The sequence below is a fragment of the Otolemur garnettii genome, unplaced genomic scaffold (genome assembly GCF_000181295.1).
Source record: "Otolemur garnettii isolate 467f Iridium unplaced genomic scaffold, OtoGar3 scaffold00012, whole genome shotgun sequence".
NCBI lineage: Eukaryota > Metazoa > Chordata > Mammalia > Primates > Galagidae > Otolemur > Otolemur garnettii.
This window is the reverse complement of record NW_003852407.1, coordinates 28831387-28848940: the sequence shown is the minus strand read 5'-3', so window position 1 is coordinate 28848940 and position 17554 is coordinate 28831387. Positions and strand designations below refer to the sequence as shown.

Genomic DNA, 17554 nt, shown 5'->3' with positions numbered 1-17554 from the left:
GGGGCGGGTCTTTGCCTTTATTGTTTAGTACCATCCTCCCAAGTAGCTGGGACTACAGGTGCTCATCACAGTGCCTGGCAATTTCTTTGTTGCAATTGTCATTGTTGCTTAGCTGGCCCGTGCCAGGCTCAAACCCCCTAGCCTTAGTGCATTTGACTCGTGCCATAACCACTGTGCTATGGGTGCCAAGCCAAGGGAGGTACTTTTATTATCTCTATTTTACAGATGAGGAAACTGTGGCACAGAGAGGACTGAGCTACTTGCCCTGGCCACATGGCATGTAAGTATTGAGTCACAATTCAAAACCTGCTAGGCTTCCCTTCCTTTCCTTTTCCTTCTCCCTTTGAGACAGGTTTTCCCTATAGTGGCAACATGGTGACATCATACTTAATGCAATCTGCAATGGCCTAGGCTCAAGATATCCTCCTGTCTCAGCCTTCTCAGTAGCTGGGACTATAGGCATCCCAGACTGATTTTTCTATTTTTAGCAGAGATGAGGTCTTTCTCTTACTCATGCTAGTCTTAAACTCCTGGCTTTGAGCAATCCTCCCAGGTTCTAGGGACTGTTTTTTTTCAAGCCCACTGGAAAACCTAGAGGACAATCTCAACTTGAGTACTTTTCTAGAGAAAGGAAAGAGACTTTAGTCATCTCCTTCTGTCTTGGAAGATGTCTGTGGGACTTTGCATAACTGGCTTTACAAAGGTGCCAACCTTCTAGACTGTAAAGACTTCCAAACTAGGAGCTAACTTTTCTATTTCTTCTTCATGCAGTGCACCCTCAGGATGTGTTGAGCAAGTGGCAGGAAACTGGAGAACTGCATATTAGCAGACAAGTCTTTGGTTCTAATTCTCTGCATATTTGCAACATAGCTGAGTGGCCAGGTCATATTTCGAAGCACTAAATATATTATTTTCTTTATTTTGGGGGCACTTTCCCCCACTTTTAATTGGTTCAAGATGGGCATTCATAATTTAGTAAATCTCTGAAAGCCTATTTCCTTCTTTTTCAGCTTCCCTTTAGTAATCCTTGCCCCACCCTTCAAAAAAAGAAAGAAAGAAAGAAAGAAAGAAAACCTCCAGAACAAAAAACTACCCAGGAGGGCGGCGCCTGTGGCTCAAAGGGGTAGGGCGCTGGCCCCTTATACTGGAGGTGGTGGGTTCAAACCCAGCCCCGGCCAAAAACTTTAAAAAAATAATAATAAAAAACAAACTACCCAGGAATCAAGGTCTCTGAGCTGAGAGACTGTGGTGTCTGGGTCCTGACCCTACAATAGGCATGGTGTGCATATCTAGTGATACAAGAGATATCCAGAAGAGCCCAGGTCTTGCCTGGCTAGTGGGTTGGAAATTCCTCCTGTCTCTCACCTTCTTTGAATGAGAAATGTTATGTCTCCCTCTATTTCTTTTTTTGAGACAGAGTCTCAAGCTGTCGCCCTGGATAGAGTGCTGTGGTGTCACAGCTCACAGCAACTTCCAACTCTTAGACTTAAGCCATTCTCTTGCCTCAGCCTCCCAAGTAGCTGGGACTACAGGCCCCTGCCACAAAGACTGGCTATTTTTTTCTGTTGCTGTTGCAGTTGTCATTGTTGTTTAGCTGGCCAGGCCAGGTTGGAACCCGCCAGCCTCCGTATATGTGGCCAGCACCCTACTCATTGAGCTATGGTCGCAGCCCTATTTTTCCCTCTATTGCTTTGATTTTTCCCATCCCCTGAGGCTGGGTTAGGGGCAAAGATTAGATAAGATGATGATTTTGGAGTTCACCTTATTTGGAGGGGACAACATAGGAAAGAGAGACATCTTTAACTTATGGGCCCAAATGTGAAGTGAAGACAGAAGACCCTAGAATGGCCAGAGTTGTGGAAGGCAGAGGACTAGGGGAAAAGCCCTACCACAAGGAAGCCGGAGGGGTCTCATCTCTCTGCCCTCCCCCTCCCACCTGGCTTCTTGTCCTGTCCTATTTCAAAGTAGTAGAAACAGCTTATGCTGGTCTGGAATATGGGGGAAGACTCCATCTACTCAAGGGAGGAGAAAACTTCTCCAAGCCACTTTGAATCTGCAACCTGGATATTACCTGCTTCATCCTTTAGCGAAGGTGAAGGGATCACTCCAGGGGCAGAGCCTCCACCTTGCTGGCAGTCCTAAGCTTTGTGTAGTGAAGTCAGTAGCAATTAATGATGATTATAAATAACACACTTCATAACCAAACCCAACCTGAGGATGGCTGACCTACTGGACTTCTGCCTCCCACCTGAAGGCTGTCAAGTTTTCACGTCCACACTCTCCCGGCCAGCCTGGGTCTAACCCAGCTGCCTGGTTGTACCAACCACCATCTGCCCGGGTTCAGATACGCAGGGCGTTATGTAGTCTCCCAGCAAAAGGGCGTGGGGGCGGGTCTTTGCCTTTATTGTTTAGTACCATAAAATAATCAAAATGGGATAGTCATTCAGGCCCTCTGAGTTCGTTTTTTAGGGACACGTAGGGGGTCGCGTTTTGGGACTCCCAGCTCCTACCGACCTGGACGCTCTCAGGGACCCCAGTGTCCGAAGCTAAGTCCCCGTGATCCAGCGCTGCCGGACTCCGCAGCCCGGGGACCCCCACATTCCCGGGGCAGCGGCCACACGCCCCTCCAGGCCCAAAGCAGATCTGCGGTCGCTTAAGTCGGGATCTCAGGGTGTCAGGGCGCAGCCAGGCCGTGCGCAGGGAGGGAGGCCGGCGCCGGTGTGGAATTTCTTTATCGGGATTTGCGAGCCACAAGCTTCTCCTTCGCTTCTTTAAGCGATCACGGAAAGACACCTTTCGATCTTTTGTCAGACATCTTGGCCCTTAATAGCTCAATTTATTTGGTTTAAAGCGGCCATGGGAGAAGAAGGGAGGGAGAATCTTTCGTCGGTCATTGGGTGGCCTAGATAACGAGCTTTGAGAGAGAGAGGAGGAAGAAAGTAAAAAGGTTAATGGATGAGGGGGGCCAGGGCGCCCGGCATGGGGCTTTTACTGCGACCCTCCCCCGGCTGTCCCCTTATCGCGGCCCTGACTTACCCGCGGCGCAAGAAGTACATTAAGTCACGTAAACAGCGCGCAGGGAGGAATGCCACCGCGGTGACCTCTCGTGCGCCGCCGCCGCAGCCCCGCTCCGCGCCGAGCTGGCGGCGGCCGGGGCGCGCGGGGTCGGGGGGCTGCGCCAGGCGCGGGGCCCGGCGGGGTCTGCACCTCCTCGCCGCTCGGCCAGCCCGCGCGCCCGGGGCCTCGACTGCGGCCGCCCTGGGACCCTGGCGGCTCCACGCGCCCCCTACCCGGGGCGGCTGGCGGCGGGGAGCCTGGGCAGGGGGTTGGGGCGACCTTCGCGCTTCCGCCCCAGTCACCTGACGTGCCTAGAGTGCTCTGGGGTTTTGGAGAATTCAGTGCAAAAGAAGGAAGATCGCCAGCAGGACTCTGGTCGACGGCCTGCGTTGGTCTGGCGGCAGCTCACTGTGAGGGACGCGCGGCCCCCGACCCGACTTCTGGGCCCGGACGCTGGCAGCTATGGGGGGCGCAGAAATGACCCCGCGTCCTTGGGTGAAAGCGCCGACGGGACAGGGAGAAATATGGTTTAAGCGAGAAGGCCTCATAAACCTGGTTTTTAAAAATTGAAGTTAAAAGTTATGTTTTAAGTCAGGAAAATGCATACTTTTTCCTTCTGAAACATTGCTGGAGCGGCCAGGAGCTTTGTGAACTGATAATTTGATGAACTTGAGCGTGCGGGACCAGCCGGGTTGGGGGCCAGGGTCCTGCCCGGGTCTGGCCGCTGCTCCGGAAGCGGCGCACCGCGGGTCCCGAACTCCCTTCCCGTTTGGCAGCAGAGCCTCCGCCCCCTGCCCAATTGGCTGTAATGTTCTGGCTGGACTCGAATCTCGAATAGTGGTATTGCGCGGCCCAAATAAATCACCCCTGGGGACAGGCCGCGCCCCGGAGCCAGCCCTCTCAGAGGGCGAGGAGGACTGCTCGCTCCAAAGGGGCCGATCTTTGAGTCTAAATAGTCGGGAGAGAAACGGTTTCGTTCAAGATTAGCAAATGCCGAAAGAGGAGACAGGCGGGGGTGAAAATAAGAAACAAGAAAAGGAAGGAAAACAAGAATTTCTAAGAGCCTGTCTACCTGGGCACTGTGAGGCCCTTCTCTCCAGTTCTGGGGTTTCTTCCTAGTTTGGGGTGCACCCATTCTCCTCGCGCCCTCTGTTCTGCCGGCCTTCCAGACCTGCTGGGGAGCGCCGAGAAGGCGAAACTCGAGGAGCCTGGGGCCCATGGAGGTGGCTTTGAAAACGCGCCTCTCCCTCAGGGTGTTGTCCCCAGCACCAAGGCCAACGAACTGGGAAAAAGGCAGATGGGGGTCTGGCAGCGTGGTTTCTTTCTGAACCAACTCAGTGAGATAAACAGTTTTTCTTATTTTTAAAGTAACGCACTTGGAAAAAAATCTTACCACTTATTCCTTCGTTTGGCTGGGAAACCAGTCTAAGAAAATAAATACAATTTGTGACCCAGAGAAGGAGCTATTACCTATATCTCCCCTTTGTTTTGGGCACTGTTAAAAAAAGAGATGGAGAATTCAGAGGGTAAAAATGTCAGGTCCCTTCTCGAGCCCTTAGAACCCGAACATTGTCAAACAGGACACTGTCCGACCCGCCGATCACCTCTGTCGCAGCGGCGCCAAGGCCAGCGTGCCCTCCCAGCGGGGCTGCGGAGCTGTGGGAAAAGCAGGTCCTTGGGGGTCATCTATTGTCCAAGGAAATCCACACTGACATCCTCCTACTTGCAAATGTAAGAAACACACAGGACAGGAATCAGGCTCGCTAGGGGCTCGATCTACTCGGGGTTCAGGCTTGGAGGCCGTTCACAGCCTAGGCGCAAATTTAACCAGGTAATTTATTATTATTATTACTTTTTAACCAAATAAGATATGAACTTTGTCTTTTTAAAATTGCTTTTAATAGCAAATCAGAGAAACATTATTTCAAAACAGTTGGACTCAAAGGAAATCAAACGTCCACAGCATTTCCGTAACCGCTTACAAATAAGCTTCAGCAAAACCCAATCCACTTAAAAATCTGTCCGGAATTCACGAAAGAACCAAAAGTAAGGCATTCGAAGTCCTGGTGGGAGTTGAGTGGCTGGCGGACACCGGAGCTCTTCGGTCGCATTTGATCCAACCCAGGTTAAAATTTAAAGCCCCTGGATCCTGCTCCAGTCGGCCAGTCTCTCCATTCCAGAGTTTTCTACCTTCAGCTTTTTCGAAATTCGGCCACGCTGACACTGGGAGCCGCCGCAGTGATTGGGGGAGGCGAAGAGGAATGTAATAAAAGTGACTAAATAGGACGAAAACGGTTTATGGACCTTCTCGGTAGCAATTTAAAATTCAGAAGTGTTTAGCAGCAATTTACAACGAAGAATGAAAAAAGAAGAATTCTTGCCAACTTCCTGGACACTGCGTCCCCTCCCCCGCACAGCCAAGCCCAGTCCCCTCTCCCCCTAGGACCCACAGGTCCACAATTTGCGCTTATGTTAGAAGGAAACACACACTTAGCAACGAGGTCTCACAGTCTCTTGAAACTGTATTTTACAGTGCACCTACCAACTCTGGTTCAACACTACTTTAAGCTCCCTCTCCCTTCCCTAACTGCAAACACGAGTAAACAAAAACAAAACAAAACAAAAGCCCAAATGCTTTCATAGACACTGACCTTTAGAAAATCATTTGCTTCGATTTACCTGGGAAAAAAGTGTAAAAATCCATTCCCATAAGACAACTTCTCTTGCCCTAGTTAAATTCTCTGGGCAGCCTTCTGGGGGCAAGTCTGTCGGAAGAAATCCTTCTTGTGAGCGAGAGGGAGCGAGACATATATCACGGCTCCTGCCGCGGACCGGCCTGGAGCGGCCGCGAGACTCACTGCTGACAGATCGGCACTGATAACCCCGCGATGTTCATTTCCAGTCCCTTTGCCAGCCGAGGACCGTATCAGTTTGTACACAGTGGTGATAACCGTTTGGAGGGAGAAAAGAAGGGGTGTGTATAGGAGGGTGGGGGTGCAGAAGTGCTGGGTCCAGGGAAGGTGACCCATCCCCCTCTTCGCAACCACTCATCTGCGACTTACCTGACTTTCTCCCGGGCAAGCTCAGAGCAAACACCACTTCAGAACTCTGAGAGCGACCCCAGACGCGACTGACCTGGAAGCCTTTTCCCATCCAGCGCACCCTATAGACTGACTAACCTTTCTCTATACGATAACCCGAGCTAAAAGTTCCCAAAGGTTAGCTGGGGAATGCCACCGTGAAGTTCCCGAAACTTCCCAGGAACTTAGTATATTATTTTCGGAGCAGGGGAGAGATAGGAACTGGGCACCTGGGTTCGTTGTTTCCCACACTGGAGGAGCCCCAATCCCGGACGGCCACTATGACCTGAATCCTAGCATCCGGAGATAGGGTCGGGGAAAGTTTAAGGTCAGTCACACATAACTGCAGAGCAAAAAGCTCATTTAGGGGGGCGGCAAAGCACTTTCCCCCCTCACTCTGGGGGCGCGCTGACCCTGGTTCTGGCGCGCCCCTCCCGCCGCGGCGGCGGCGCGGGGCCAGGCACGGCCAACTCCTCTCTCTCCAAGGTTCCCTCCTCTTTCTGCATGTGCGCGTGTGTGCAAAGAGGGGCACGGAAGGGTGCTCCGCTGTTGGATGGGTGTGGGTCGCCAGCGAGGTCAGGCGTTCTCTTGCCTCCGCCCCTCCCCCAGGATCCTTGGGCTCGGCGCCCCCGGGGTGGACTCGCCCCCACTCCGGGGACAGTGGTCTCTGCTCAGCCCACGCCCGCAGGCTGAGCAGCGCGCATTGTCTGCTAGGGCGGCGCGCTCCCCTCCCCCTCGCCATCCCCTCCCCACCCTCTTTTTTTCCCCTCCCCTTGATCCCTCCTCCTACTCTTCACCTCCAGCGCCCAGCTGCTCGCAGAGCGCAGTTCCGACCCACAGCCTGGCACCCTTCGGCGAGCGCTGTTTGTTTAGGGCTCGGTGAGTCCAATCAGGAGCGCAGGCTGCAGTTTTCAGGCAGAGCAGTAAGAGGCGCCTCCTCTCTCCTTTTTATTCACCAGCAGCACCGCGCAGACCTGGGACTCGAGCTCGTCCGCTGGCGCCTTCGGCCTCTCGAGCTCCGGAGCACCCTCCACCGCCGCTGTTCTCCATGCTCAGCGCCCGCTCGAGGTTCGGTTGTTTCCTCCCTTTTTCCCTCTCCGGGTTTTCCTCCCCTCCACTTCTACTCGTCGCGGGCCTCTCGGCCTCCAGCTCTCCGGCCCTCTCCCGGCCACGGTGGGCCCCGAAGTATCTCTCCACTCCTCTGGGCGGGCTATAGCGGCTCTCAGGTTCCCCGAACACCACCGACCAACTTCGGGTGCCTTTTTTTCTCTCCTAAGCACTTATCTGCTCGCCGCCTTATCTCCGAGTTATCTCGGCGCAAAGGGGCGGGAGCCCCAGTAGTTAGGCGGGCAGAGGTAACTTCTTTCTTGCTATCTAGCCCGGGTCTGTGTGTGGGCATTAATTTTAGTGTGGTAATCTCCGATCAGCCAAAGAGATTTGGAACAGCAGCCCAGGGGAGGCCTGCCCTGCTGCATTTCGCCTCCCTCCCCCACTCCCTGCGAGGCTCTCTGTCATTCTTCCTGCTGTACCCTTTAGGGTGGCCTTGGCTCCCAGGCTGTCTCTCCCAGCCCCCCTTCTGGCGTTTCCCCCTCCTTTTCTCTGCGCTCCACTCCACCCTGCTACGTCCGAATCCGGAACGGTCTGGCTTTTCCGAGGCTGAGGATGACCGCGGATTGGGCTAGGGTGGCCAGGCCGGCGTGAGCGCGCGCGCTGGTGCCTGCAGGCGCCGGTCCTGTGTAAGGTGTGCGGTGTTGCGGACTCCCCGCACTGCCTTTGCCGGGAAAGTCCCGGGCTGTGCTCTCCGCCCCGGAGCCCCATTTTCCCTGGACAGAGTTGAATTTCTTTCTGGGGCTCGCTTTCGGTCTGCTCAGCGCAGCCGAGGAAACTCTGAGAGAGCCAGTATGGGAGAACGCGGCGCTTTCGTTTTCGTAGACAGGTTGCCTTCCTTGCGCCAATGATTTTCCCGCGGGGAACCCTCGTCCACAGGGAGGCGGGAGGCTGCAGTGCCGACCGGCACGCACAGCTGCTTAAGTTCTTTTGTGTGTCATCAGCCCGGAGGGAGACACTTGGGGGCGGAAGGAAACCTCGAGCAGCTTGGTCAGATCACCCCTGGGATCTGACGCGCGGAGAGGAAGGATGCTGCGGAGGAGGTGGGCGGGGGGACAGGGTATCCGAACACTGCGGGTGAAGGACGCGTGGAAGGGGCTGCGCAGGCCCAAATCCCTGCTCCCTCCCGAATCCTCACGCCCTAGGGAGAAACGGGATCTTCCTGGAGTCTTAAAGATCCTGTTTGACCTAGATCCCACTTGAGCTAGGAAAGCGACTGTTGGGTAGGTGGTGTGCCGGCTACGCTTTTGGTAACTTCTCTTTATTAATCCTTCTGCCCTTCTCCTCCACCCCGTCTCAGGAGCTAGAAGTCAGCTTGGAGCGGCGCGGGACCGTGGATGGCCTTGACTGACGGCGGCTGGTGCCTGCCAAAGCGCTTTGGGGCCGCAGCTGCGGACGCCGGCGACTCCGCGGCCTTTCCAGCGCGGGATCCCTCCACGCCACCTTCTCCCATCTCTTCCTCGTCCTCCTCCTGCTGCTCTCGGGGCGGGGAGCGCGGCCCAAGCGGCGCCAGTAACCGCAGGACGCCGCACCTCGACACCGAGGCGGCGGCTGGACCCCCGGCCCGCTCCCTGCTTCTCAGTCCGTACGCTTCGCATCCCTTCGGGGCTCCCTACGGACCTTCGGCGCCCGGGGTCGCCGGCCCCGGGAGCGCCCTGCCGAACTGGGAGGACCTACTGCTTTTCACTGACCTCGACCCAGCCACGACCGCCAGCAAGCTGCTGTGGTCCAGCCGCGGCGCCAAGCTGAGCCCCTTCGCACCCGAGCAGCCCGAGGAGATGTACCAGACCCTCGCCGCCCTCTCCAGCCAGGGGCCGGCCGCTTACGACGGCACACCCGGCGGTTTCGTGCATTCTGCGGCTGCGGTGGCAGCGGCAGCGGCCAGCTCCCCAGTCTACGTGCCCACTACCCGTGTGGGTTCCATGCTGCCGGGTCTGCCGTACCTGCAGGGGGCGGGCGGCGGGCCCGCTAACCACGCGGGCGGCGCAGGCACGCATCCCGGCTGGCCCCAGGCCTCTGCCGACAGCCCCCCGTACGGCAGCGGAGGCGGCGCGGCCGGCAGCGGGGCCGCCGGGCCTGGTAGCTCGGGCTCGGCCGCTGCGCACGTCTCGGCTCGCTTCCCCTACTCTCCCAGCCCGCCAATGGCCAACGGCGCGGCGCGGGACCCGGGGGGCTACACGGCCGCGGGCAGCGGGGGCGCAGGCGGTGTGAGTGGAGGCGGCGGCAGCCTGGCTGCCATGGGCGCCCGCGAGCACCAGTACGGCTCACTGTCGGCGGCCCGGCCTCTGAACGGGACGTATCACCACCACCACCACCACCCAAGTCCTTACCCTACCTACGTGGGCGCGCCACTCACGCCCGCCTGGCCCGCCGGACCCTTCGAAACCCCGGTACTGCACAGTCTGCAGAGCCGCGCCGGAGCCCCGCTCCCGGTGCCCCGGGGCCCCAGCGCAGGTAAGGGTCGCGCCACAGTGCGGGAGACTGGGGTGGGGTTAAAGCGCAGGGACACAGGGGGGTGTGGACCAGTTACTTGACTTGGGTCCTCTCTTGGACAGAGGTCGGCCTGGTCCCAGAAAGGATACGCAGCCTGGGTTAGGATGACCAGAGTCTGGTACCGCTGATGCGATTTTGTTGTGCTGTCTCAGTTCCTTTCCACGGAAGAGACTAAATGCACATCTGTACTTCAGTGCTGGGGGAACCTGCGGGGGGGGGGCTTGATGAATAGTTAATGGGGTCGCAGTTTCTGAGGTTGGGAGGAAATTGATAGGGCCTAAGCCCTACTTTGGGTGAGTGGAAAAGTCAGATTCCATGGTGGGGTACGTTTGGGAGTGTTGGGCACTTTATCTACACTCTCCCCAAATACACTCGTGCACTGGGCGTCCCACCCAGTGTGACTCTCTGAAGATGAGGAGTTGAGTGTGCTTAAATACTAGAGAAGACTATTTAAAAGAGCACTATTTAAAATTGCCTTCCCTGGGTGAGAGAGGGAAAGAAATGCTGAGAGGATGTCTAACTGGTCAGCCTGCAATTTTATCCTAAGGGAACGGTGGTGCACCGGCCCTTAGGCTTAGCATCAGCTGGGCCTGGCTCTGGGGCTGCTGCTCTTGGCCACCCTTCCTGTGCCACGCTGGCACCCATAGATCCTGGAGCTGGGACACCAGTTCTTCCTTCAGAATTTTTAAGCCTACCCATTTGCCTGTTTCCAATTCTACACATTCTAATCCCTGTGTCTGGGCACCATTTGGAGGTTAACTGGGAAAATACAATTGTCAAAATACCTGTAAAACTCTCATTTTGGAAAATGTTTTGTTCTGCTCTAGCAGGGGACAGTGTAGCTTTGTTTGGGGTTCTTCCCTCAGTGGCAGCTTTCTGCATCCTTCTTTGTACTTTCACTGGTCTCTCTGTATTTCACCTGTTTGATAAATTTTCCTCTAAGGAGAGACAAAACCTTTTTTAATTGTTGTTGTTTATTTGAGAGGGTGCTATGGGAAGGTCTTGGAATCACATAGGTGGCGGGGAGGAGGGTGACACACCAGTCTAAACTGTCCTACCCAGGTCTGGCTTCTTGTGAGACAGCAAGTCCTTCGAGGCTCTTTGATTTGTTAAGATAAAGTGGGTCATTTCCAATCTTGTGTTCTAAAAGTGAAGGAACTGATTTGAACAGTTCCCCACTAGAAAGATTTGGTTGAGGCAACAGACTTCTTGGTAACAAGCCCTTCCCTTTTTCCAAGACTTTGTTCACAAAATTCCCTCTTCCTTCTCTGGCAAAGCTGGCTCTGAAGACTGTCTTTACTATTGGTGTGTGGAATGGATTCCGGGGACCCAGTTGAGATTTGCCCTGTTAGGTTGGGATTTAAGAGCGCAGATGGCCTTCACCGTTCCTTCTACATAGGGACCCATATTTGGTGCCTAGGAGCAAAGAGAAAGAGAGACCAGAAATCTTCAAAGGATGGGAGGGGGTGCTGGGTGGGTGTGACACTTTTGTCAAGGAGTATGGTAGGGAATCTGAAAGGGTATAAGAGTTGGGTAGAGGGCAGCTGCAATTTGAGCAAGACTCTATCTATAGCTCTGTTTCTGGACACACCTTAGCTTGGTCTCTAGATTCCTTTCCCATAATCTTCCAGCACTTCCCATGACTGAGAGAGTGCGTCCAAAGACACAGTTTTCAGATGCATAAAGTAACTGGTTCTAGATGAGAAATCCTTTTAGGATCCATATGGCGTGGTTGCAGGCAAATAATAAGTTTCTTTTTGTTTTAAACCCAACCTATTTTCTCTCTGATTTTTTTCACCTTCTAGGCCTGACACCACAGTCAGAAAAATCTGTAGACTCAGAGAAGGTTTGGAAAAAAAAAAGTGGGAAGGGATTTGGGAACACCCAATTTTGCATGAAGAGTTTGTTAAGAAAGCAGGAAGTGAATGGACTAAGCCGGTATTTGGGGTGGGTGACCCTAATTTTGCTTGTTCTCTCAGGTGTTCTGATGCCAGCTTCTTAGCTAGATTTGCTGTTTCTTCCCTTTGATTAAAAAAAAATTCCACTTTTAAAGGGAGACTTTAATTGATTTTGAGCAAACACCAGGGGTAAAACCTGAGCTCTAGACGTAATCAACCTGCACAGTTTGGAGGATTCTGGAAACCCATTCCATACAATATTGCCTGACTTGGATGGGATGCACTCTTCCTGGGGTGAGCTGAGGTCTTCCCAGATCTTTATTCTCTGTTCTGTTACTCTCAGGGACACCCCCAAAGCCATGTTAGGAGAGGGATGATGGGTTGAATGGGGGGGGGGGACTTGGTGAAGAAGCTTTCAGCACAATCAGATTTTAGAATTTTTATAAAACTTTTTTTCTATTTTAATAAGTTATAGAATTGTAGCTGCCTGGTGGGTGTAGGAGAGAAGTAGAGAAAGAATGAGAGAAAGTTTCTTTAATTAAAAACAAACTTCCTAGATTTTATTTATCCAAAGTGGACTCTTAGGTGAAATTTTGTCTTTAGGTTTTTGCGTGAATAAAGAGTTCTACCTGGGGGCTCACACCATCTTCTGGGATACTTTATTGTTCCCAGTAGAGAGGAAGGAGGCCAGGCTTAGGGCTGGGTTTTCCAGGGAATGCCTCACTCCTCTATCCAGAGGGGCTCTGATAGGTAACATTTTAAAGTCAACAACAAAGACCAATACCTTGTTTAACTTCAGCGTCCTTGAAGTCCTGAGCATTTTACTGATTACCGCAGTCAATAGTGGCTTTTAGGGTGGAGAAGAATAAATCTTTGTGATGTGTTGTAAGTTACAATATCCCCATGACAACTTTGAACTGGGGTTGTGTTGGATGCCAGTTTCTTTTAAACTTAAGAAATAATTCAAGAAATGAGGAGAAAGGTGATCTGTTTTACAGGGTAAATAGTATTGGTGGCATTAAAGAGTTTTTATGTTAAAGTCATATTTAAATATCTCTGCTACACAACCGAGAGTAGACTATCAACTAACAAAATGCAGGGAAAAGGAATAGAAAGATTTGGTCACACACATAATCTTTAAGTAAAACTCTAAAGTGTAATGTTTATTTACTTTAAAAAGTAATTCAGAAATGCTACTTCAAGAAAAACTAGAACATTTACACTCTTTAAGAACCTTAAACAGTAGGAGGCATTTTTTAAAAAGTCTAAATAAATACTTATATCGTTTTAGGGAATATTTATTATTTCATATTTTACTTCTTGAGGGGAAGTAATAAATGTTAGAACCATTTATGCTTAATTAAGATTTGCTTTTACTAGCAGGTTTAGGTTAGTAGTGAATTCTCAAAACTAACCATATAATGAAATGATGGAAAATAGAGCCACTTAAAGTAGATTGCATACACTGAAATTTTAGCACAGGAAACTAGAAGACAGTTTTACTTACCACTGGGAAAGTCTTTAATTGTCTCCACCAGAAAATCTTTTGTAAAACCTTTGCAGTTCGAAGGAATGAGACCCCCTTTAAAATCATAATATTTTAGTTTTTGATCCTGTGGCAAGAAAACAAAACTTAAACTCCGTGCTTCATAATGTTAGTGTTATTCTTTTTTTACTCCTGAGAAGGCCTGAGTAATTTTCCCATTTCTGATTTCTAGCGAATGTTAAGTGCCCAACTACATTTTAATTTCAGTTCTGTATTTCAAATTGGAGAAAAGGTAGCAAGGAAGGATGGCAGATAAATTGCTTTTTAAAAATCACTTGAAATAAGAGTAAATAAAGCAGCCTCACCGTGTCCCCGGATCCTTGCGGGTTGCGGGGGGAGGGTGTCAGCGAACATCTTTAATACTGCGTGGCTGGGATTTGGCCATTGGCATATTGTAATTATGATGGATTTCAGTGTTAAAATCTCAAGTGTAGCCTTGAGTAGAGATCAGGAGACCCAAGCCGACCTCTGAGGTCCTCTGCTTACAGCTGGCTCCGACCTTCCCGAGGTCTCTTTGGGACGCTCAGGGGATGCAGAAGTATTGGACAAATGGTCAGCAGATCGATAGCGACCAAACCAAAACCCCGGCTCCCGGCGTCGCGGCTGGGGGCGGGCGGGAGAGGGGGCGAAGCGCAGTCGGGAAGGGCCTGCCCGGGGCGCCCCCGTCACCGGAGTTCGTGGGGGTGCCTTGGGGAGAGACTGCCCCGCGCGGCCTCACCCTGTCACCCGCTCTCGCCGCAGACCTGCTGGAGGACCTGCCCGAGAGCCGCGAGTGCGTGAACTGCGGCTCCATCCAGACGCCGCTGTGGCGGCGGGACGGCACCGGCCACTACCTGTGCAACGCCTGCGGCCTCTACAGCAAGATGAACGGCCTCAGCCGGCCCCTCATCAAGCAGCAGAAGCGCGTGGTGAGTGTGACCGCCCTGCCCGCGGTCAGCCCCGGCGCCGGGCTGGGACAGGTGCGGCCTCCGCTGTGCGGGCGTCCCCGGGCCTCCCGCGCTGGCGCCCGAGCGCAGGACACCCCGAAAACCGCGTCTGGGAGGCTGAGACATCCTTTCCCCCAAGCAATTTGCAGCGTTTACACAGAGGGAAGGGCATCCCTAATTACAAAAAAGGGAAAGTGCAGCTACTAACATTTTTAAATGTCCTCAAATCCATATATATATCTAGATGTATTTGCCAGTTCACTGAAATAATTCTCAAGCGCACACAAGAAGTTGGTAATGGCGGTGACCTTTGGGGGGGAAAGCTGAGTAGACCGACCAGAGGCCAGGTGAAGGAAGGTTTTTTTTTCCTACTGTGTTCTCTTTGGTCTGATTTGGATTTTACTGTTGAAAAACCACGCTCACTAGTAATATTGCCCTCAAATAGAATATGACAGAAACGCACCCATCCGCCTTCTCACAGGCTCATTCTGGGCCCCCTTCACGTCGTCCCTTCTAATTCTCCGCCTCTTCTACCTCTTACCTGGGAGAGGGACAAGTTAAGCCCCAAAGTGCATATATCTTTCTGATTGCCCTTGAATCTGGTGAAAATTTATTCTAACCTTTGCTTGAAATCTGGCTGTTCAGAAAACTATAGAACTTGAGAAATGGGGTCATCTTTGCTCTCAAGTTGAGAATGAATTTTCACCAATTTAGACACTTTTTACCAAGTTTGAGAGTATGGGAATTGTGATTTTCTTTTAGAGTAACCTCCTACTGTCACTGTTAGGTGTGGTTATTAGCAAGAGAGGGCATTTACCACTGTAGTGATTAGAGAAAATAAAGTTTTTGCAAACCCCATTGTAAGGCTAACATTTGTTTAGCCAAGTACTCATAATCTAATAACCTTTTAAAGCTAAATATTTTACAGTTAGATGCTAGACGTCTTAAGTATCCAAGTAATTTATTTAATTGTTATACTCTAATTAGCAGGAACAAATGCTACACAGGTTGTTTGTGTTAAATAGATTAGAGTGAAATTGCATCACAATGTAAGTCTGACACCTTAAAGAGAAGCAATTAGTTTTATGGTTGTTTTGTTTTTAATGCATTTAAAATAAAGTGGCGCAGGTTAATTTAGTGAGTGTATGCGTTGTAAGCTTGTTACAACCTCCCACAGCTTAAAATTTCTTTTAAAGGGCACCCTTGACTTCAGTGTGTCTCTTATGGTTTTCATTTTTCTTAAATGCATATTAAAAAAGAAAAAGTAATCGCTGGAAATTGTCCACAGAAGTTACTTGTTTTCTTGTATTAGAGAATGCGTGAACAATGAAACTGTTTATTATGTTTTTGGAAAGGCACATGGAGCTGGGTACTAGCTGAACTCTAAAAAGTAACATTTTTCTTGCAACTGAACCATATCTGGTATTGGAATAATAGCCATTTAGGTTCTAGTTGCATTATAAAATTGATCTAATAACATCTATATTTAGATAGTGCTATTTGTTTTGTATACTTAGTCATAAATATAACTTCCCAGAAAGAAAACGGTTTTTAACATTTCTGAATCCATTAGTTTCTCTGTGTGGGACAGGTGTCTTGGCAGTCACCAAGGTTAGCCAATATGCTTTGTAAATGGCTTAGAAATGATACCAATTCAAGGGTGTGTCCCTATCAATTAGTTCTCCTTGTGGGCTTATTTATGGTTTTGATGGGTCTAGCTTAGTTCTCAGAAACAGAATGTTGAACCCAAGTTTGTTTAGCCAGCAGTACAGAACTAATCACTTGTGAATTTGAACTTGCAATACCTTGCAAAATAAGAGATTTATGGTATATCTTGAATTCCTAGTCCGTGAGGAATATAACTGAAATCGCTTGTTACAAGGAACTTTTATAACCCATTCACCTGGATTTCACATGTTTATGAGGACTGGCTTCACTTCAATCTGCAGTTGACAGTCATAAAGTTCTTTGTTATAATGGCAAATTCTGATAACAAGTTTGCCTCTCACTGGCTCTAAATTCCACTGGAAACTGTCATAAATGGCCGGTGTCTAAAATGAACTTTTCTGTCCCGCACCTAGAAAATTATTTTCTTTTAACCACCAAGAGAAAAAAGAAAAGCCTTGATGTGTAAGGTTTTATTAATAGGTTTTCGTCATTTAGCAAAGCAATTTTCCAAATAGTTCTTATGTCAGCCAAGCATATTCATTTTAACCAAAAGTCAGATTGATTCTTAGCACTGACTTCTGAGAAGAGCTGTAGTGCTAAAAGGTTTACCAGCGCCTCTTTGTTTTTTAATGTGTCTGTAAAGAGTGATGCGAAAGTAACACAACAGAATGAACTGTAAACGCAAAATTCAATTTCATCCTTTAAATTTGCTTAGCAAGGGTCTTGGAAATCTCTGTTCTATAACCTGACTATTCAAGACTTGCTCAGTTTACATTTTTGTTTTCCATTCTTGATAATTTTATTTTCTTCCCAGGCTTTGTAATTTTCAACTTACTTTGTTCCCTGAATTTTCCCCAGCACCTATTTTTATACTAAAATTGCAGCACAATTTTTGATAGTAATTTAAAACAAATTTTAAAAGAAGTTTAGATTTGGTCTGGGCATGGTGGCTCAAGCCTGTAATCCTAGCCCTCTGGGAGGCTGAGGTGCGAGGGATGCTTGAGCTCAAGAGTTCAAGACCACCCTGAGGAAAGTGAAAATCTTGTTTTCTACTAAAAAAAAATTAGAAAAATCAGCTGGGTGTTGTGGTGAGCACTTGAGTCCCAGCTACTCAGGTAACTAAGGCAGGGGCAGGAGGATTGCTTGAGCTCAGCAACTTCAAAGAGTTTGAAGTTGCTCTCAGCTAGGCTGATGCCACTGTATTCTAGCCTGGGCAACAGTGAAATTCTGTCTCAAAAAAAAAATTATATTTGGTGATTATAAAACATTTGGTGTTTGGGTAAGAAATCATACTAGCCTAAATTCTCTTTATAACTCACATGTAGTAATTTAGAAGAAAGAAATTCCTTTTAAGGATGTTATGAGCATAAAGAAAACATGGAAATGGGAGTGATAGTGCCAGGCAGGTGGCCTTTCCTGGTAATAACAGTTTACCCTTAGTATGAACAAAAGTTGAGTATAACTGACAGAGCAAATCAAATACATTAGTTTCACTGCCAGCATTAGAACAATGTTGTAAACTTGGTCTGTAACCTTTGTAAAATGTATAGAACAAAAATTCAGGAAGCAGGCAATCATAGTCTATTAAAAAGTTTACTCCTTTCTTTCCAAAAATTATGCACCTTTTCTTATGTCCATTTCCATTAATGTATATTGACCTTTGTAATGCTTCTGGTTTATTCCCCTACATATATCTGAGAAATACATCTGATTATCTCCAGTGGTCAGGGGAATTGGAGACTGCCCAAAGCCAGTTAGCACCTTGGCAGGTGGTTTGTG

General features: G+C 49.9%; 1 protein-coding gene and 1 long non-coding RNA gene across 2 annotated transcripts in view; one reads left to right on the top strand and one right to left on the bottom strand.

Annotated features, from left to right (window-relative positions):
- Positions 1 to 2361: 2361 nt before the first annotated feature.
- LOC111723517 lies at positions 2362 to 3482 on the bottom strand. The gene is made up of 2 exons (XR_002772043.1): positions 3037 to 3482; positions 2362 to 2914 (listed from the first exon to the last, which is right to left on the bottom strand). It is a non-coding gene; the product is annotated as an uncharacterized LOC111723517 (long non-coding RNA).
- A 3463-nt stretch (positions 3483 to 6945) lies between these two features.
- The window catches only part of GATA6 (GATA binding protein 6), a 32220-nt gene continuing 21611 nt past the window's right edge, over positions 6946 to 17554 (top strand). The window contains exons 1-3 of the mRNA XM_003784786.3: positions 6946 to 7205; positions 8545 to 9698; positions 13923 to 14089. Of these exons, the coding sequence (XP_003784834.1) occupies positions 8582 to 9698; positions 13923 to 14089 (1284 nt within the window). The 5' untranslated portion in view covers positions 6946 to 7205; positions 8545 to 8581. The remainder of the gene's footprint in view (positions 7206 to 8544; positions 9699 to 13922; positions 14090 to 17554) is intronic.